Source organism: Staurois parvus, unplaced genomic scaffold, assembly GCF_062004578.1.
Source record: "Staurois parvus isolate SC_StPar_1 unplaced genomic scaffold, SC_StPar_1.0 ptg000312l, whole genome shotgun sequence".
NCBI lineage: Eukaryota > Metazoa > Chordata > Amphibia > Anura > Ranidae > Staurois > Staurois parvus.
This window is the reverse complement of record NW_028318108.1, coordinates 1,890,772-1,913,620: the sequence shown is the minus strand read 5'-3', so window position 1 is coordinate 1,913,620 and position 22,849 is coordinate 1,890,772. Positions and strand designations below refer to the sequence as shown.

General features: G+C 42.0%; 1 protein-coding gene across 1 annotated transcript in view; it reads right to left on the bottom strand.

Moving 5' to 3' along the window:
- Positions 1 to 22,849, bottom strand: part of ATP1B3 (ATPase Na+/K+ transporting subunit beta 3) — a 79,378-nt gene that overhangs the window by 8,774 nt on the left and 47,755 nt on the right. Inside the window, exons 2-3 of the mRNA XM_089683518.1 lie at positions 18,204 to 18,332; positions 10,921 to 11,025 (exon numbers count right to left, since the gene is read on the bottom strand). Coding sequence (XP_089539644.1) covers positions 10,921 to 11,025; positions 18,204 to 18,332 — 234 coding nt within the window. The remainder of the gene's footprint in view (positions 1 to 10,920; positions 11,026 to 18,203; positions 18,333 to 22,849) is intronic.

Sequence of the window (22,849 nt, the reverse complement as noted above, 5' to 3'; positions counted from 1 at the left end):
CATGTTGCATTGCAACCTGGAATATGGATTTTTTGTGCGATCATTTGATGTACACAACATGTCTAAGAATTTGCATACAGGTGGCACAATAAAGCCTAATTTGCACCTTCAAAGTGTTGCATGTCAGTACAAATATAATACAAATGTTCTGAAAGGCCCCTCAGTCTGCACCACCACTAAAGCAAACAAGACCAAGGAGCTCTCCAAACAGGCCAGATACAAAGTGGTGAAGGGTTAAAAAAAATAAAATAAATTATTACAAACTTTGAAGAATGCAAAAAGCACCATTAAAATCAGTTCTAACAAAATGGAAGGAAACTCATGGACTGGGCAAGAAGGGCATTAGTCAGAGATGCAATAAACCAACAGAGATAACACTGAAGGAGCTGCAAAGGTCTACAGCGGAGGTGGGAGTATCTGTCCAAAGGATCATTTTAAGCCCTATACTCCACAGAGCAGAGCTTCATGGAAGAGTGGCTAAAAAAGCCATTGCTTTAAATAGATAAATAAGAACACCACACATTTGGATATTTGATAAACATCTGTGGCAGACTTTCCAAACACATGGAAGAAGGTTCTCTGGTCAGAGGAGACTAAAACTGAACATTTTAGCCATCATGGGAAATGCTAGGTTTGGTGCAAATCCAACACTTTCTTATTAACTGGAAAACCTCATCCACACAGTGAAGCATGGTGGCGACAGCATCATGTTGTGTAGATGTTTTTAATCAACAGGGACTTGGAAAACTGGTCAAGAATGACAGAAAAATGGAGGGCAATGAACACAGGGCAATTCTTGAAGAAACCCTGTTTTAGTCTGCCAGAGATTTGAGGCTCAGAAGGATGTTCACCTTCCAGCTGCAACCTTAATATACTGATAAAAAGAATAAACTGCATTGGTTTAAAAGGAACATTTAAAATGTGTTGGAATGGCCTAGTCAAAGTCCAGATCTCAATCCAATTGTGAATCTGTGGAATAGTTTGAAGATTGCTGTACATCAAAGCAATCCATCTAACTTGAAGGAGCTGGAGTAGTTTTGCCTTAACCACTAGCCTACAGGGCACTTCTACCCCCTTCCTGCCCAGGCCAATTTCCAGCTTTCAGCGCTGTTGCACTTTGAATGACAATTGCGCAGTCATGCAACACTGTACCCATATGACATTTTTAGCATTTTTGTGTGACCGATAGAGCTTTATTTTGGTGGTATTTAATCACCTCTGGGTTTGTTTGTTTTTTTCTTTAAACCAAAAACCACTGAAAATTTTGAAAAAAAAGTTTTAGTTTTTTGTTATAAAATTTTGTAAATAAGTGATTTTTCTCCTTCACTGATGTGTGCTAATGAAGCTGCAATGATGGGCACTGATAGGTGGCACTGATGAGGAGGCACTGATAGGCGGCACTGACGGGCAGCTCAGATGGGCACTGAAATGTGGCACTGGCAGGTGGCATGGATGAGCACTGAGAGCTGGCAATGATTGACACTGACAGGTGGCGCTGCTGGGGCTACGCAGATCAGGGCACACTGATCATCAGTGCTCTGATGATCTGTGTACATGTCCCCTCTGAGGAATGCCGATTACCGGATCTCCTCTCCTCACAAACTGTCCACGTGACAGCTCGTGAGGAGAGACATGCCAATAACCAGCATTTCCCTATTTACATGTGATCAGCTGTGATTGGACACAGCTGATCACATGACCGAACCGACATCTTCGGCTCTTTCTGTGGAACGGTGATCCAAGGGACAGCGCACCGCCGATCTGCACGCTGCGCGCTCCGGGAGCCGCGCATGCACAGTTAGAATGGGAGGACGTCATATGACGTCCTCCCAGAACAAGAGAACTGCCTTGCGTCCATCATATTACTATATGGTGGGCAGGAGGTGGTTAAAGAATGGGCAAATAGCCCAGTGGCTACATGTGCAAAGCTAATGGAGACATACACCAGGACTAGCAGCTAATCGTGGTTCTACTTAAAAGTGTTACTAAACCCACAACAGTAAAATCAGTCTGTGTATGCAGTAAAGCATGCTTGTTATACTCACTGTGGAACCTAAGGGGTTAATCCTCCACATTATGTAAAAACACTGTTTGATCCTGACTTCTCTGATCCTCCCCTTCTTATCTGCTAATACATAGTGTGGACACCAGTATGCTCAGTGTTGTGTGTATTGCTAGAGTTTTTTTTCTCCTGTAAATGTGATCAGCAAAGGGCCAATCAGCACTGTCCAGGCAGAGGTCTGGGGATTTCCATCCTCTAGAGCAGAAAGAAAACGCCTCCTACAAGCTTTAACAGTGCTCAGCTGGACACTGATAGAAGTCACAAGACTGCTGTAACTGCTGATGAGAAAATGTATTTAGCAGTTTATATTTACTAAATAATTGCATTTCCATGTTCTGTGTACTGTGGGAGACCAAATATAGTGAATGCAGCGTCCTGGGTTTAGTAACACTTTAAGCCAGCCATAGATGGTTTGAATCTTGCCAGTTCAGCAGGGACCAGCCGACATTCAAATCATCTATGGGCAGACTGAGTGTACACAATTAGACTGTTGTATGACTTGGGTACAACCAGCATGTTGTATTTTTACATGTGATTACTGGCAGCGGCTATAGCCACTAGAAATAATAACTGGGGTAGATTTACTAAAACTGGAGCACTCAGAATCTGTTGCACCTGTGCATGGTAGCAAATCAGCTTCTAACCTCAGCTTGTTCAATTAAAGGAGAAGTTCACCTTTTAGAAAAAAAAAAAAAAAAAAAGCACATTTTTTTTGCAGGTAAAAAAAAATGTCCATTTATTATTTCTGCCTGCAGGATCCTGTAAACCATTGCACCAGCGATCAGCAGATCGCTGGTGCCATGCAGGTCTCCTGCAGATCTGTCAATATATATGCTTGCCCGTATGGTATGTATGAACAAGCAGATATACTGACAGGAAGAATGAATGAACTACCATGGTGTTTTACAGAGCCATGGTAGTTTATTGAGGACTACAAGCTGACAGCCGCTAAGGCTGTCTGGAGTTGTAGTCTCTCATTCACAGATGACTACTAGTGAGGGGGGTGGGGAGGGAGAGGGGGTACTTTGTACCTTTAAAGTTGTGTACAAAGCCCCCAAAATCCTAGGTTGTAGTGCAACAAAAAAGGAAAGACACCGTGGGGGTGAATACTTTTGCGAGGCACTTTACTATGTAATGATATGTTTTTCTATACCAGACATACTTTCCCATTACATCTACAGGAAGTGCTGCATCCTCAGTTACTGCTGTGCAGAGACATCACTTTCTGTCACTGAGACCCATTAAATAGAAACTAGTAAAATTGTTTGTTTCAAGTCAGCTGATAAGTTGAAGTCTGGTTTAACCCACACAATGGCCTTGTCTACAGTGTGGGTGACAGGTACTCTTTAAGAATATTTGTTAACACAAAAAAACAAGTTGCTATCACTATTAGGAGGTACAATGCTGGAAACAGCAATCTTTGCAGATATTTTTCTGCCTCAATTCTACGGGACAGAAGGTCATTTCAGCCCTGCTGGGAAGTGAACAAGTGACCTTCTGATCACAGCACGTCTAAGAAAGGCACATGTAACCATTTCATCACTGTGCAGCTTCACCATAAATACAGCTAAAGCCTTGTGAAATCGTAATAACCAGCTTTGGTTCAGCTCCCCCAACACTCAGTGGAAAGCACTGGTACTCTAAAGTCAGTCTCCATAACACCAGAAAAGTTGTAATCTGATGGACAGCAAACCTATAGCAGAATTAAAGCTTTTTTTCTTGATGGCTGGTTCACATTAGGAAATACACAGAAATGTGCTACGCGTTCCTGTGCGAATCACGTGCAATACAATTTGTGCCTAATTATTTTAATTGGGTCTAAATTGCACTGCACCAAAAAGTAGTGTATGCATTACTATTGGAAACGCACTGCAACCGGATCTCATGGTACTTCTGTACAATCTGTGGGAAAGGTCTATTGCCATAAAGAACAATGCCCTATTGACTGTCTGACCCTACTGCAAGTGAAAGGAAAGAGCAACAATTACTCAAAAATGGTGGAGACTTGTTTACCTCTCGCAAAAAATAAAAGGGCCCTCTGATAATGACACATAGGACTGTTAGCCTTTGCAGGAGAAGTCACCTTGGAAGTATAAACAACTTTTATGCCTCCCACATTGCTTTTACCAGTTTTTTATGCCTCCCACATAACTTTTACCAGTGTTTAGAAGTTCATGCTTTAAATCAGGTTTTGGATCATTTAGGCCCCTTTCACACGAGTGGCTGTTCTACTGCATGTTTTGTTATTTTGAAGTTCCAAGACTCCAGGCACAGCGATCACTTGCGGTAGTACATTACAATAACCTGTGATTACTTGAGCTTACATGCGGCTGTGTTTTAACTGTGGTGGTACATTCTTGCCATTTCTATAGCAACTGTATTTTTTTTTTTTTGGTCCTGACTACCCATAGTGCATTTGTGCCCTCCTATTTCCTGTGTCCTTATTCAATGTGTTTTTTTTGTTCAGCGAGAGGACTTGGACTTTTGTTGACATGTGATCACTGAAAATGGATTACAGAAGCAACTTGATTGCTATGCTCCTTTTGCTGCTTATGAGAATGAAAAAGGAGAAGACCGAGCTATACCATGGGCCACCATCACTCATCTCTTTATTTGTACCATCCATGCAACTTTCTGGGTCATTCCCAGGTATCACTTGTGATTCTGACATGCTTCTTTTTTTGCCTTAATTTCTTGCCACAGCTATCAGCAGGTGAAATTATGCACTGCGTTTACCTGTTATATACAGATAGCTGCAATACATCCTTCCAGGACGCAGTCAACTTTATTTTTTTTCTAACCACACAAAACTGCATGTAAAAACAAAAACAAAAAGAAAACACAAAAAAAAAGTAGCTAAATGCAGTGTGTGCATGGGGTTATAGGAAGGTATTGTCTGAGTTTACCTGAGGTAGATTACTTCATCTATCTGCAACTAAAAGCTGCGTTCTATCCGCCCATGTGAAAGGGGCCTTAGAGTAACTAACTGGATCCTGGATGTGCACTATATTCCTTTCTAAATGTCTGCACCTAAACAAAAAAGTAACACAATGTGAATGGCACCACTAAAAAATAAATTACCTGCATTTAATCAAGTTTGACAATGCCAGTGTGAATGAGGCCTAAGTTCCATTTTTTGCATAGTAATGCAGAGCTGACCGCTAATGCCAAAACATAATTAAAAAACAAAAAACACAAAAAAAACACTTATTTAGAAGGAAACTAGTTACTATTATGCTTGCCTGAACATAACACAATCCTATTCTACTTATTTGCTATGCCATACTTTCATGGCTATTTTATATACAGAATCTCCCTCTAGGACCGTATGCAGAAGTGCTATTAGCACTGCAGAATGACTAAAGAAATTAACAAAAAAGTGGAAAGAGTGCAGTACTGGTAAATAGAAAGCATGGCTGCCATATGTATTAAGTGAACATGGCATGGTACAGATACACTTTTATACAAAAAAAAAAAAAAAAAAAAAGGCAAATTTCTTCATTTGACCAGCCCTAAACTATAGGAGCAACAGAGATAAGGAATTTTTTTTTTTTTTTTTTTTTTTTTTTTTTTTATTTGTTCCAAGCTGCTGCAGGTTTTACATCTTGAAGAACCAGCCAAGCAGTTATTTAAGATGTAAGCAATCGCAGCCAATGAACACATACAAATGCACTGCTCAAATAAATTAAAGGAACACTTTTAAAAAACATCAGACCTCAATGAGGAAAATAGCATGCTGGATATCTATAATGATACGGACTGGGTAATGTGTTACACCATTATATAGACCAGACTGCAAACATACCTCATCCCTAATACATCATATGAAAAAACACAAAAAACTAATGGGACCTTACTGGTACAAAAGACGGTCCTTAAAAGGGCCTACAATAGGGCAAAACTATAGACGAGACATACTTTGCTGTTTGGGAAACGGGAAGGTATTCAACAGGATCTGGTTAGGATTGTTACCACTTTTTCTAATCAGCACCAGAAAATTAGAGATGCCATACAGAAGCATTGGCATCTATTGACTGAGGACCCTATTATAAACAAATATATTAGGGATTGTCCCCAAATTTAAAAGATCTAAATCACTCAAGGACTGCCTTGTCAGGAGTCATTTTCAGGACAGGCCATCTAACATTGAGGAAGAAAAAAAAAGGGCACTTTTAAATGTGGATCATGTGACTACTCTGCGTGGATTTTGGAGGGGACATCTATAATTTTACCTAATGGGAGAACACACAGAATCAGGCAATTTGTGGATTGCCAAACCAAAGGTGTGGTATATATTATGTTATGTAGATGTGGTGCCTTTTATGTGGGTAAAATTATTAGATACTTTTGGAGAAGGATATATGACCACATTTACTATATTAGAAGGAATCTGCTTTACACACCTATTGGAAGATATGTGGCTCTGAAACATAATCATAACACAGATATCATATGATTTGCAGACCTGGAAAGGGTTTTGGAGGATCCACGGGGTGGAAATTTTGATCAAAAGGTATTGCAAAAAGAGGCAAGATGGATGCCTCATTTGTGTATAGCTTAATGCCTCATTAAGGCCCCCCCTGGCCTTAATGAGGCATTAAGCTATACACAATTTTAATAAGATGGATAATATTTGCTGTGTATGTTCAGTGTGTTTTCTCAGGATATATATGGTGATCTCCCGACAAGACTATGCAATGTGGTTTTTTATAGTCATATAACCCTTGTTGTTACCATAAATCCTACTTGTGAGAATTTTGATGTGGGGCTAAAGTTATGTTGGTCTAATCTTTTTTGTGATAAACAATGATTTTCCATATTGATGTAACATGTGTCATGTGGGGGTGTTTTTTCTGGGGATTGCAGCATCTATTGGTGGTCTGGCTTGGGTAGATATTTCTGCCCTTGGCCCATTCATCGAGTTAAATACAGTTAATTGGTACTTAATTCTGTCCATGATACTGGTGATCGATGTATGAATTGGGAACCTTCGGCTATGGATAATATCTAGTACACTGGACCATAATTGGCCCTGGGTCTACCAAGGTGGGGGATTTGAAGTGGTGGCAGCCAAGTGGTGGCTTTGTTTGGCCATTGCGTGTTGCTATTTTTTTGCGGTTAGGGTCGTTCTATAGGAGCATAAAGTTGAGGCTGTGGGGTCTGTTGAGGAGAGCGCACAAGTGTCATGGACGCTCTCAAGGTGTGATGATGCATTTCCGCTCAATGGCCTGTAAGGGTGGAAGTGACAGACGTGCATTCGTGATGCGCGCTTGCCGCGGGATTGATCACTTGGGCAGTTCTGTTGGCCTTAATTGATTACATCTTTTAAATGCCCCGACAGATTACATTTTTGGTGCCAGAGGGGAAAGACACACACAGAGGGTGATTGACTTTATACGGTGTATTATAGGTATGACAGATGCCAATTTGAATGTATGGAGGAGTTTCAGTTGGGGATGTTATAGAGTATGGCCAGATTATGCGATTACAGGAACCATATGTGGAGGATCTTAATGACTGACACAGAAGAGTTACTGGACATTAAAGCAATCTAACGATATTGCCCAATTAGTGTCCGATGGTGGACCTTACCTACATCTATCTTTGTGATGGGATAACCAGGTATGAGTAGGAGTTTGATCATTGGATACTGGATAGTATTATTATGATGGTGTGGAATATGGATATTCCCACTGATTTTTTATTTTTATATCTAGATTGCTATGTACAGGATGCATTACATGTGAATGACATCGGCACGTGGCTAGATCTGCTGTCTGCCTCTTTTGCCAGTGAGTCATTTATTGTGAGCCATATTTGGGATTTTTTGTCTTGGAACGGAACATGATCTGATGGTCTTTCTACAGGGCTTGTTTTCATTGGTCACAAGGGGAGGTAGCCTTGTGTATGGATGTTCATCCATGACCATCTTGACCGCTGTGTGGATGCCGCTACCCTATATCACCGCTCATGTTGACATGTTAGTCTGTGGAGAAGGTTTCTTTTCGTAAGATTTCTGAAATAATCACAATTGTATGACTAATGTTGTATGTATGCATCTTCCAGTTAGGGCATTGGACTTCCTTGCCTCCAATCTTTTGGGGTCCTGAGGAAGCTAATAAGCAAAACGCGTCAACCTCTGGAGGACTTTGATGTCATAATACATAATGCTGTGATTTATTGGGCTGACTAGCCAAATACTGTTTTTATGGAAAATGTATAGAAGATGTGTTTCAATAAACATGTTTTATACAGTAACATGAGGTTGTCCGTTTTTTTTGTACCAGTAAAGTCCCATTAGTTTTTTTCTGTTTTTTGGGTAATGTGTTAGGAACGCAAGGTTGCCACATCGGTTGAGGGAATGGAAAATTAACAACCTACAGAAGACTGAATTCAAAGACACCCTGAAAATCAAAGTGAAAAAATGATGCAGCAGGCTAGTCCATTTTGCTGAAATTACATTGCAGCAACTCAAAATGGTACTCAGTAGTTTGTATGACCCCCACATGCTTGTATACATGCCTGACAACATAGGGGCATGCTCCTAATGAGGTGACGAATGGTGTCCTGGGGTATTTTCTCCAAGATCAGGACCAGGGCATCACTGAGCTCCTGGACAGCCTGAGGTGCAACCTGGTGGCGTCAGATGGACTGAAACATGATATCCCAGAGGTGTTCTATTGTATTTAGGTCAGGCAAGCGATTTAATGGTATAAAGTCCTTCATCCTCCAGGAACTGCCTGCATACTCTCGCCACATGAGGCCAGGCATCGTCGTGCACCAGGAGGAACTCAGGACCCACAGTACCTGCGTAGGGTCAGACAATGGGTCCAAGGATTTCATCCCAATACTGATTGGCAGCCAGGGTGCCATTGTATAGCCTGTAGAGGTCTGTGCGTCCCTCCATGGATATGCCTCCCCAGACCATCACTGACCCACCACCAAAATGGTCATGCTGAATGTTACAGGCAGCACGGCTTCTCAAGACCCTTTTACGACTGTCACGTGCTAAGGGTGAACCTGCTCTCACCTGTGAAAAGCACAGGGCGCCAGTGGTGGTCCTGCCAATTCTGGTATTCAATGGCAAGTGCCAATTCAAGCTCTATGGTGCCGGGCAGGGAGCACAGGGCCTACTAGAGGACGTCAAGCCCTCCTCATGAAGTCTGTTTCTGATTGGTCAGAGACATTCACACCAGTGGCCTGCTGGAGGTCATTTTGTTGGGCTCTGGCACTGCTCATCCTGTTCCTCCTTGCACAAAGAAGCAGATACCAGTCCTGCTGATGGGTTAAGGACCTTCTACGGCCCTGTCCAGCTCTCCTAGCGTAACTGCCAGTCTCCTGGAATCTCCTTCATGCTCTTGAGACTGAGCTGGGAGACACAGCAAACATTCTGGCAACGGCACGTATTGATGTGCCATCATGGAGGATTTGGACTGCCTGTGCAACCTCTGTAGGGTCCAGGTATCACCTCATGCTACCAGTAGTGGCACTGACCCTAGCAACATGCAAAGCTAGTGAAAAACAGTCAGAAAAGATGAGTAGGGGAAAAAAACATAATTGGCCTTCACCTGTGAATTCATTCCTGTTTTGGAGGTAGTCTCATTGTTGCCCATTTAGTGCACCTGTTAATTTCATTAACACCAAAGCAGCTGAAATGGATTAACACCCTCTGCTACTTAATTGACCAGATCAATATGCCAGGAGTTTAATTGACTTGATGTTATACTTTCATTAAAAAGTGTTCCTTTAATTTTTTTGAGCAGTGTATATACTGGTCAACCAATGACTGGTTAAATGAATAACATGGATTATCTCATTACAATGGCATGCGAAAGTCCGTGGGATATATTGGGCAGCAAGTAAACCTGTTGCCCATGAAATTGATGTGCTAAAAGCAGAAAAAAAATTAGCATCGCAGTATGCGGTGTATAGGGCTGCGTAGCCGCATACCGGTCAGGGTGACCCGTAGGCGCTTTTGGCTGTGGACACAATGGTCACGTGAGCATCAGAACTGGACCATGGAGCAACAATAGAAGGTGGCCTAGTCTAATGAATCACATTTTCCTTGACATGTGGCTGGACAGGTGAGTCACTTACCTGGGGAATAGACAGCACTGAGATACAGCATGGGAAGAAGGCAAGCCAGCGGAGGCAGTGTAATGCTTTGGACAATGTTCTGCTGGAAAACCTTGGTTCCTACCATTTAGGTGGTTGTTGTTGGACATGTACCACCTATTATTATTATTATACAGGATTCATATAGCGCCAACAGTTTGTGCAGCGCTTTACAACACAAGGGCAGACAGTACATTTACAATACAATTTCATACTGTAGGGCTCAGAGAGCCCTGCTAGTTAGAGCTACATTGTTGCTGACCAAGTACACCCCTTCACGGAAACCACATTCCCTGATGGCTGTGGCCTATTAGCAGGATAATGTGTCCTGCCACACTGCAAAAATGGTTTGAGGAACACAATGAGTTCAAAGTGTTGACTTGACCTCCTAATTCACCAGATCTCAATCAATTCAAGCATCTTTAGGATGTGCTGGAAAACCTGCAACTTACAGGACTTAAATGATCTGCTACTGATGGCTTATTGCCAGATACCACAGCAAACCTCCAGAGGTCTAGTGGTTTCTATAACTTATCAGGCCAGGGCTGTCCTGGCTGCAAAAAAAGAACCTATTCAATACTAGGTAGGTTGTCAAAGTTATGACAGATTGGTGTATGTCTAAAGACTACAGAATGACTGAGCAGCAACATCTATGTATACTAGAATGTTCAGTCCAATTAGACAGCCTATAAACAAATTCCAATAGCAAGACCTCTCACTTATAATTGTGAGATTATACTTACGCGTTAGGAAAGCATGAAGAGCTCTCACATAGCCGTCATATGAACTCTTTTCGCCTTTACTAAAAGTGAGTTCCAATCCGGCTGATTTAGGGGAAATCATAAGACCTGGAATTAAAGGGGAAACAAATGAGAATTCTGCTGACAAACAAACAATACCTTCAAGTATAATAGCATTAAATCACACTGATCACACCCTGATTACATTAAACCCATCTCCCAATGTAGAAAGACATTGATTTCCATTGGTTTCATTCACTGAAAAATACAATAATACAGACAAGAGACCAAACAATTTTTACCAACAGGGTAAAACCAAGGTTTATTGAAACAAAATTTGCAATGAGTGGTGACAATCAGACACAAAGGACAGACATGGGAAAAAAAAAATCAAAATCAGTTGTACACAAGTTGCGTGCAACCAGTGACAGTGCCAGCAGGAGGTGGAGCCCTCAGGAGACAGGGCTCACAAAGCACTATGTGTCAGGCCAGCACACTGACAGGGTAATGTGGAATTTCAGTATGAAAAGCTTTTTTTGCCATCACGGGGGAAGGTGTGGATTGACGCACAGGGCACACTGGGCCTGTTGTCAGGAGGTTTTCAAGAAAGCAAAGGCTGAAAAACAGGTAAAAGGAAGTTTATAAACTCAATCACGTGGACTACAGAGATTATAGCAGAGCCATCATCTGGCCTATCTATTTTTAAAGACAAAATCCTGCTATTCATCTCTTACAAGGTAATTCAATTTATTCAACCTAAAGGGTTTACGGATCAGTGAAGAGAAAAACACATGGAGCACATGGCATTTAAGATTGCACACATGGTCACACTAGATCAGGCTGCAAGCCCCATGGTCGGTAATATAGGACGAAAAGACAACGAAAGGATAAGCAGCAGCTCTATTCCTCTCTGTATTCTCAGATTGTGTCTTGTCTACTGACCTGCTCACTGCAAGCAATGTCAGCATATCACATGCTTAAAGTGATTCTAAAGGTTGTACATTTTTTTTAACCACTTTGTCTGCCCTATAGCAGATCTACTGCTTCAGGGCAGACGTTCTGTTCAAAATCGCGTGTATAAATGTGATTTTGAACTTCTGATGTAGGGGGCGCGTGCACGCTACCGAAGCACCGCGTCTGCTGTGATTGGACACAGCAGAAGCCGATCAACAGGTGCCAGCCAAAAGATGAGCAACAGCACCCATTGATTGTTGAGGAAAGTGACAGGGCACAGCACTGCCTATGTAAGCAAAGCAGTGTCCTGTCACCTGCGATTCTTAGATTTTATTTTCCTGCAAAACCTCTAGCTGGACCCAGGTGTTTTTTTTTTTACCTTCATGTATAGAATGCATTAAAAGTAAAAAAAACCTTCTGCCTTCAGAACCACTTTAATGTATGCAGAGTAAAGTGATCCATTTTCCAGCATTTCTTTCAGGTACCCATTTCTATATGTTGTGAGAACATTTTGGTGTATTAGACTGGGCCATTATAAATCGCAATCATGAAAGACTGACTTAGGCTGGCCATACATGGTTCAATTTGCTTGAGATTTTTGGTTTAGATTTACCAAAAACCATATAATATGAGGTCAAACCTAGCACTTTCAATTGTATCCAATTAGGCAGGCTCTTGCACTACATAGTTGAAGATAAATCTAAATGAAATTGGGCAGAAATTTTACAGAAAATTGTATAGTGTATGGCCAGCCTTAAATGGTATTTTACCAGTTACACCCTGTGATGGTTTAATTAACCAAAGAGCACAATGCATGGGAAAACTTTTTTTTTTCCTAATGTAGCCTTCTTGCATATGTTCACTAGATCATTGCTGAGAAAGGTGATACCATTTAGATTGGTTCCTGATCATATCTACAACTAAATACGGGTGTACCATGTAACATGGAGCCGAAGGTGAACTTAGCCTTTAAACGATTATGTCTTGGGCTTGGCTATTGCTTTTGTCTGGGTACAAAGCTGTCTTGCTCAGGTACACTCCATTACATGAGCAGAGCTGGATTTTAGGAATCCTTTTTAACCTATAAAAACACTCACTGAGGGTGATCAGCTTTGCACACCGGCTTGATCTTCTGACCAGAATAGGTGGTCGCTTGCTATTTTAGCAATGGCTTCTATTCCCATCATTGCAAGTGATGCTTTCTCTAAATAGGTTATATTGTTAAAGTGAGCTGGGCTCTATCGCGTCTCCTAAAAATCTACCTAATGTCCCTAAAAAGGATTGAACCTTCTGGTGGTAGAATATTCATACAAAACCTGTGGGGACAGTTAAAGCAGAACAGCTGAATGGGCCTGGAGGAGACCTGGGCAGCAGAACAGCTGAATGGGCCTGGAGGAGACCTGGGCAGCAGAACAGCTGAATGGGCCTGGAGGAGACCTGGGCAGCAGAACAGCTCAATGGGCCTGGAGGAGACCTGGGCAGTAGAACAGCTCAATGGGCCTGGAGGAGACCTGGGCAGCAGAACAGCTCAATGGGCCTGGAGGAGACCTGGGCAGCAGAACAGCTCAATGGGCCTGGAGGAGACCTGGGCAGCAGAACAAGCTCAATGGGCCTGGAGGAGACCTGGGCAGCAGAACAAGCTCAATGGGCCTGGAGGAGACCTGGGCAGCAGAACAGCTCAATGGGCCTGGAGGAGACCTGGGCAGCAGAACAGCTCAATGGGCCTGGAGACCTGAGCAGCACAAAAAAACTGAATGGGCCTGGAGGAGACCTGGGCAGCACAAAAGCTGAATGGGCATGGAGGAGAACTGGGCAGCACAAAAGCTGAATGGGCCTGAAGGAGACCTGGGCAGCAGAACAGCTGAATGGGCCTGGAGGAGACCTAGGCCTCTGAAAAAGTGGTGTGCAAACCTGGAAGTTTAGTTGACTTATTCCTACAGAGCCTAATATATTCCATCCATAATATTACTGAATATATTAGGTTATTTATCATGTCTAACAAAATCATTTTAGCCTGTAACACGGTGAACCTCACTTCAGCTATAGCTGGGATAAAACGGTGAGCAGTTGAATTTCGACTGATGAAGAAAGAAAAAATGAAGGATGAGAGCCAAAGAAGGGGTAGTGAACTAATAAGAGCAGACAAAACAATTAGTGCCCAGTGAGATACAGAAAGTCTTATCTGTAGAACTGATTATATTATATACATATAATGTATAACATACACATTACATGTATTAAAAAAATTAATTCAAGAGACATTAATCAACGCAGGAGCAAATAGAACTAAAAAAAAAAAAAAAACATTTCTCATGTAGAATGGTGCTCACAATTAGCAACAGAATGGCAGTCAATCCCTGGGAAAAGCCCTGTTCCTTCAGTTTGCAGGCATATCAGCAAGGACAGCTAGGGGTTTCCACAACAAGGTATCCAAGTCTAGTATATCAGGGTATAAAGCCCAGCACCCTACCTGTGCTAGGCTCAGGCCCTTCCAGTCTTTTCACAGCTCAATGCCAAATCACCACTGGACAATAGTGGCACAGGTGTTCGAGCACCCAATGGAGGGGTGGAGTATAGAGCGGATTTATCCAAAAGGTGAGCCCTGTATATAGGGTCCTTCATCAAAACAACGAAATGTATGTTAAAAGCCTAACGCCACATTTAACCATCCTTTTAAAAAAAGTTTGTTTGGGCCAAGCTGACCCAAACAAACTATTTACTGCACTAATAGGTGTGCTTGCTGGGTGCGCTGTATTAACTGAATGTAGACTCAGCTGTATACAACGTTGTGTTCCAGCATTAGGAAGGGGACTTACCATCCCACACCCAGAACAAAATATAGAGTCAGGCTGAGTGCTGCTCAGCCATTCACGGGAAGCTTTATATGTGCAGATGACAAGTGGATGATATCGCAAACTCCGCCTGAGCCAATCAGAAGAAGCTTCCTATTTCGTTCACAGAATACAAAGATCCTGACTCTATTTTGTTTCAGGAGTTGGATGGGAAGTTCCTGTCCCACTGCCTGAACACAGCGCTGTATATACTGGATGTAGCTGGGGCTATACACAGGTAATACAGCAATCCCCGCAAGAGCACCTGCTAGTGCAGTAAATGGGCAGCTTGGCCCAAACAAACTATTTAAAAACAATTATATATACACACTAAGCCCTGGTTCACACTGAATGCGATTTCAAAGTTGTGCGCTTTGGTCCCATTTAAAGTGAAATAGTAGAGCTGATAGACACAGATGCAATTTTGGTGCCATTTACCTTAAGGTCTATGAGAGTTAAATGGAGTGAAGAAGTGGTGAAAAAGTAATGCAGGAACTATGTTTCAAGTTGCATTAATTGAAATGGCACATTAAGACACACAGAAATGCATTAGATGCGCCTTTAGGTGCGATTTTTAAAATCGCATGTCACACCTGAAGTCACAGCAGTGTGAACTAGTGCTAAATGTGGAATTAGGCTTGAAGATGAAAGCAGGTATTTGCAGGCACCTTAGCAGTATAGTTAGCTATATATGGATACCTGAAAGAGGCCTACAAAAAAATGATACAATCTCCCATTTTTTTTTTTTGTTTTATAGAAGGATTTGTTTTAAATTCTCAATGTCTGCAGCTTTGTAGGTTGTGATCAGATTAATGGCAGTCCAAATGTTAAATTATCTATGCTACGTTGATAAATGTCCCAAGATCAATCAAAACCCTATCAGAATATAAACAGATGGAAATCTAACAGGTGTTCACATACAATATCCTGCATGGAACGAATATGTAGTTATACTGAACAACTCAAATCCATGGGTTCTGCAAGCAAGAGCTCAGCACTGTGAAGAGAAAATAGTTTACATAACAGGTTAAGAACATGTGAATGGTCCATTATTTACTTGACAAATAAATGTAACCTCCCATTAAGCTCAGCCGTGCAGTCTAAGCAAGCATTCCTCCTTTCTTTTCATAAAATCGATTTACGGACAAAGTTGTTCTGCTTTCTGATAAACAGTGCAGCCTTGTCTAGAATATACTGCAATAATAGAAAATATAGCAGTTGCACCCAATAAAGAGTAATCTATCTCACCAGGAGAAGTAAAATTACAGCTGAAATCTGGTTAGTTAGGTAAACTTTTACCACAACTATACAGAAAGAAGAATATGCACAGAGGTATTAAACACACATGATGAAAATATATATATATATATATATATATATATAAATATATATATATATATATATAAATAAAAGATGACCATATTTTGTCCCAAGAAGGTAATTATCCATCTTTACACATGGTTCCACCTTTTAACACCTCCATTCAGATGGCAACCCAGTTTCTGGGAACTGCAATTTCTGAGTTGCAGCTCCCCTACACCATTAAAACAACACAAAAAAGATATATTTACTATAACACAAAAGGGGTCCAAACAATCTCAAGTGGTGGGGTGTTAGATGGCAACATTACCAGAACATGAAACCTGGAACTAAAATCTGTGTGAGACATTACCGACATACTCTAACAAGCCATTTCTAGAAGGTGGTTAGGGCGAAGGCTTGTAATCTGAGGTGTTAGTATAACACATTAGGAGAAAAAAGGAGCAGTGACGTCCACTGGGCCACAAAACGTACCGCTGTAAGAAAAATAGTCTATAATCATCCCCATGGTTCCGAAGCCTTGTGAACACATTGTTTATAATGCATAAACTACTTATGGTGCACTTTAACAAAAACTCTCATTAGCATTCTAAAATTAATTACAGATAGATAGGTTTATGTCTAGAAACCTGTAATCTCTTCTCCAATAAAACAGTATTGGAATGTAAAGACCATCCCCTCTTTCCAGCTTCTCTGCTCTTTTCCTGGTAAAAGCTTAATTTGTGGGAGTTGCCACTGCCCCCTGTTCAGCAAGTGCATTTGGGGGAGATGGTGTCCTAGCTAGAGGGATCCCAACGAGTTCTCCTGTTTAACCCCATCTTTGAATCTTTTGTTCCTGATGCCAGCATCCTTGGTTGATAAGATACAGGTGTCATTGGTTGTTACAGTGCAGGCAGATGCCTGAATTCTAGCAACTAAGGGGCCACCTGCATCCTACCGACCAATAAAAAAAAGAGAGGGCAGAACAGGGGGACCAATATGCCCCCTCACCCTGCATACTTTGTGATAGTGCTGGTTTTGGGGGAAGCACCTGGCTCCAATACAAGCGCTGTCAGAGTCAAAGCAGAACTCCGGTTAAAAATTGTATTTTCCCATGCAATGCAACTGCCCACACTGCATGGGTTAAGTGCTCATTTTGGCTAGGGGCTCAGGGTAAAACTATCCTTACCCAGTCCTCCAATTCTCTGGAAAACCGCGCTCCCCTACGTACAGTGGTGGACTGTTCCATCATTCTTACTTCCGGGGCCGATCTATGGGAGTGATTACGTCAGGAACACCCCCATTCACAAGACCGCTAGCGTGCAGGGGGGCAGAAGCGGCAGGTACAGGTTTTGTGCTCGGAGGATCAGGCAAGTATATCTACTTTCTGACCCACTAAAAACAAAACAAAACAAAAAAAAAAAGCCCCACTGCATGGGAAAATACAAAATTTGCCCAGATTCCTTCTTTAATGAAATATTCGTCCCCTTGCTATATGTATGGTCAGAAGGCAGTGGAAGGGGGCGAGACGAGATTCTGCTAACTCACCACTGAGACAAGCTGTAAACATGGAACAAAGCGCACATGTACCTGGAAGAGAGCTGCAAAAAAATTAACATGTATTTCATGAGTTTACTTGTCCATTCAACTGGATTTTTACTTTAGAGCGTTTAAAAAAAATTAACAAGGAGGTGCGCTTCATTCAGTTGCGTTAGCGAGCCTATGTACAGTCTTTTTCCATAGGTCACAGTGCAATCTAGGAAAAGGAAAAGCTCTTCCAGTTCAAAAGGCCGCACACAATTTGTGAACAGCATTCTGTAATACAGAATAGGCAATCAAGCTCTTAACAGAAGTACTTACACATATCCAGTATTTAAGCAGTGCCAACATATTACACTTTGCAGGGTAGTTAGACCATCGTCAATCATTAGCGTTGACATGTGTACACACATGATTCTGTTGTAAAAACACTTCACTTATCTCTTCATGGGCAATAAAATACACAGAGGAAATCCAACAATTTCCAACCCTGCTAATCATTTGACTTCTGCTGTTCCAAGGTTCTACCACACTTGTTTGTAAAGATTACACTGTCTGATCTGAGTATCTAAAGTCTGAGATCTAAACACATGAACATTAGACACATCATATCAATAAGAATACATACAGATGCACAATGTCAGTGTGAAATTACAGCCTTACCTGGAGAGGAAACCCGATCACGATATTTAGGAACAGTGTCGTCCAGTGTCTGCAGCATCACCCACATAGTCAGGGTGAAGAGTCCGGCCAGGAAGCCATAGAACACCAGGTAAAAGAGCAGGATCAGAGCTGGGTAGAAGAAAGAGAAGGCACTAGTTAAATTATTCAATTTATTATGTATCACACATTGCTGCCAGAATTCTACTGATATAAGGGGGAAAGAAAGGACAAAGAGCTCAAATGGTAAAGCGGCACAAGTCAGCCTTGTCTGCTATATGATCATGGATCATGAAGAGATTATAGAGTTTGTCTGTTACCTAGGCCAAGTGCAGAAGACAGTCACATTAAAAACTTTATATTAATTTATGGCTCTGATTTTCTCTGCTTTGAACTTTTAAATTGTCCATTTTTTTTTTTTATTCTCCAAAGTATAAAAGACTATTTTTTATTAAAGGAAAGTTTACCTTTGAAAGGTAGGCTTGGCTCTGCAAAGTATCTATTGGTGCCTTTTATTTGATAAGCCAAATGCTGCAGGACCTTCTCAGAGGCTAAAAAAGCCTAAACGCCACAGCATTCAATTTTGCAAAGACTTCATTCAGAAGCACATTATTCCCTCATCTCTTAAGGAACTGCAATACTGAGCCCTCAGGCACCCATTGCAATTTTTACCTTCGTGCATGAACCTTCTTTGTGCAGTAGACATACCCCTAATACTTACCTGAGCCCAATCGTGATCCAGCGATGTGCACGAAAGCCTCGGCTCTCCAGGGACTCTACCTCCTCACTGGCTGAGACAGCAGCGGGAGCCACTGGCTCCCACTGCTGTAAACCACAGCCAATGAGGAGAGGGGACGACACAGCTGTGTGTGCTTGCGAATGGACACACAGAGCAGCAGCTCAGGAGCAAGGTTGCTTGGGTGCCCCCATAGTAAGCTGCTTTCTGTGGGGGCACATGGCAGGAGGGGCCAGGACCGCTGGCAGAGCACCCGAGAAGAGGAGGGCTGCCCTGTGCAAAATCATTGCACAAACAAGGAAGTATAACATTTTTTTTTTTTTTTTTTTAAAGAATTGCTTTTAAAATTGAAAAGCTGCATACTGCTAGTGCCTGGGTTTGGGGACTCTCAGGTCATACTATAGTAATAGTATATACATAAAAGCACCAACTGGCACCTCCTAGTCCAAGGGTAGGCAACCTTGGCAGTCAAGCTGTGGTAAAACTACAAATCCCATCATGCCCTCTGCCACCAGAAGTCATACCTGTGGCTGTCTGAATTTTGCCTCAAGGAACTTGTAGCTCCACAGCTGCTGGAGTGCCGTAGTTGCGGACCCCTGCCCTAGTCCATCCATCAAAAATTAAGTTTACTTTATCAGGGTGCGTGACAGTTTTGCTTTGAAATTATGGAAGACTGCATGCTGGAGGTATACCTACATTTAGATATTTCTAATGATTTCTCTGCACAATAACACCCACACACACTTTTTAATAAGGTGAAATAACTGAATGATTGTATGCGGTTATCAGTCTGTTATTGCTATTGTGCCCTAAGTTGCCAAGCTGTTTGGCTGCCAGGGCGTATGAATGCACAGCCTAAAACAAATGCAGTATATTGTATGCGTATAATAAAAGGTCAGACATATCTAGCTAGTTTCTTTTCAGTGCTGGCCAAGCTCATCTAGAATTTAGGAATCATGATGGCAAACTGGGAGACAGTGCTTCCAGAAGCATAAAAGCAGATCAAGTGGAAAAAGCTTTCAGCTTTTCAGATCTTGCTTGGATTTTAAGTATATGCAAAACTTTACCTTGTAAAACAACCCATTCATTTAAAAAAAAAAAAAAAAAAAAAAAAAGGCAAAAACGTGTATGTGTATAGCTGAAAAAAAAAAAAAAATTATAAATACCCTTTTCCCCCTTTTTTTAATACGTGATCACAAAACCTCTGAGCTCCTTACGCAGCTGGGATCACAGAGCTAAGGGAGGAGAAACAGCAGCACACTGAATTTCCCAGTGAATGGCTGTGCAGGAAAAAGGGGGAAGACATGTTAGAAGAAGTCGGATGATCACTGGAGGGGAGAAGGTTGAGTTCCCACCACAGCTAGAGTACAGACCATGGTGCCTTCATGCCTAGTGTGATCAGTGTTAAATAGGAAAGCAGAGGGACTGGTAGGAACACAAAGGATTTCACACAAAGGAAGCAATACATTGAAAACAAGACACTTTCTCATACAAGTACAGCAGGCACATATCAGGAATATGAAATGTTGGGTGTACATACTCTTTAAACACTGGGAGATTTACTAAAACTGGAGCACTCAGAAGCTGATTGGTTACCATGCACCAGATTCTAACTTCAGCTTGTTAAATTAAGCTTTGACAATAAAACCTGGAAGCTGATTGGTTTTATGCAGAACTGCACCAGATTTTGTACCAGTTAGTAAATAACCCCCAATGTTTAACCAACACCAACTCTTAAAAAGCTTTGTTTGCAACAAGTTTTAGACCTGCCTGGTTCTTTGCCACTGATGCCAATCTGGGAGCCAAAAGAAGAAAGAGCTTCTACAAACATGAAAGTTTCAAATATTCGACATAGCTTTAAAATTTACACTTGCTTTCTACCAGTTCCTCAGCTTAAAGTTTGTGAATCCTTAAACCAGGCAGTATAAAAATTTGATTTTTTTTCTACAAACTAACCTGTAAAATCCATTTCTTTATTGTACATCACGGGACACAGCAGGTATTCATGACTATGTGGGTTATATGCCACCTATAGGTGGATGGACACTGGAAGATCAATAAACCAGGAATTCCTCTCCTATATAACCCCTCCTACACTTGAAGTACATCAGTTTTTGAAGCAGCAATGAAATTCCAGAAAGATAGGAGGGACCTCTGTTTCCTGTGATGCACTCCCAAGAAATTGATTTTACAGGTAAGCATGTCGAAAAAAATCCAATTTTCTACCGACTATGTGGAATGTCCTAAAGCAATAAAAAAAAAACAAAAAACAAAAAAAAAAAACACAACTGAGGGGTGGGTGACACCATAATGACCACCATCAATCCCAAAGGTCTTATTCAGATGTACGAGACAAACTGCGGCCAAAGGCAGAATCCTTTGCGGCTCTTGCATTGAAAACCTGAGCCTCTGATCCCTGATAGCAGATAGCCCAAGATGCCCCCACGCTCCCGGTTGAGTGCGTTTTCACCCGAAAGGGTGGTACTTTATAGTTCAAACCATAGATATGAATGATTAACTGGCAGATCCAATGGGAAATAGCTGTTCTGGATGCCACCTGCCTTTTCTGGGCCCTTCTGGCAGATCAAACAAGGATTCCCTGACCTGTGCTGCCAAACTCAAGTAAATCCTGACCACCCGAACTACATTCAGAGTATGCAGCCATCTTTACCCTGCAGACTGTGGACTAGGAAACAAAGGCAATACAATGTCCTGATTCAAGTGAAAACTAGAAACCACTCTAGGCAAGAAGATGGATGAGGATGCAGCATCACCTTATGATGCAAGACCAAGAATGGCTCCTTATATGAAAGAGCTGCCAGCTCTGACACTCCTTCTGCCGAAGTGACAGTATTCCAAGAAGCCTCCTTCCAAGTCAAAGGATTAAGTTTTGTGAACTAGTTCTAAAAAGGTAGCTTCTGCAAGGGCAGCCAAGACCAAGTTCAAGTCCCGAGGACACAAGGGTGGACCATCCACGTTACACCCTGCACAAATCAAGGCGTGAGAAACAACACTCTCTGGGGAAAAAATGACAGGACGAATTCCAGGTCCTGTGATGGAAGCTCCCTGAAGCCGGCCTCCTAGCGCTCAACAGTGCAGAGAAAAAACAGGACCCAAGACACCCCGATTCTTCCAGACCTGGGCTTCAAAAGCCAAACCTTCAATACCAGCAATTATAAAGCAGGATACATTACTGGACCCAAGCAAATAGGTCTGGTCGGACTGGAAGTGTCGAAAGAGTGTCCCCTGCCAGATACACTATTTTGGTGTACCAGACCCCCCTGGGCTAGGTTGGCTACCACTATTATCAGTGTTACCTCCTCCCCGATGCTGCACAAAAGACACAGCAATAATTAAATCAGAGGGAAGGCATATATTAGGAAGAACTGGTCCCTAAGATGTTACCAGTGCATATACCCCTATTGCCAGTGGGATGCTCATCCTGTACACATCTTGACTAACGTCTTGTAGAACCTGGAGGTCAGTAGATCCACATCCAGAGTTCCTCAACGCTTGCAGATTGCCGAGAATGTCTCGGAATGTAGAGACCACTATCCCGGTATTAGCTGCAGACTTCCAGGGGAAAAAAAAAAAACAAACAAAAAAAAAACCCCAAAAAACACAACCTGTCAGTTTTCTATACTTGGAATATGTACTGCCGACAGACGGCACTTGCTGTTCTGCTCCTGACAGAATGTAGTTCACCTTTTCCTGAACTGCACAACTCCTGGTGCTTGATATAGGTCACTGCCGTGGCATTGTCAGACCAAACCCTGACCACAACCTGTGCAACCAGTTCATCCAGTAATCCAGAGCAAGTCCAATGTTCATCCATCATGGCGGGCTCTGCCATAAAATACCTTCAAGGATTCTATCTCCTTTACATCTGGTTCCAACCCCTTGGACCTGTATA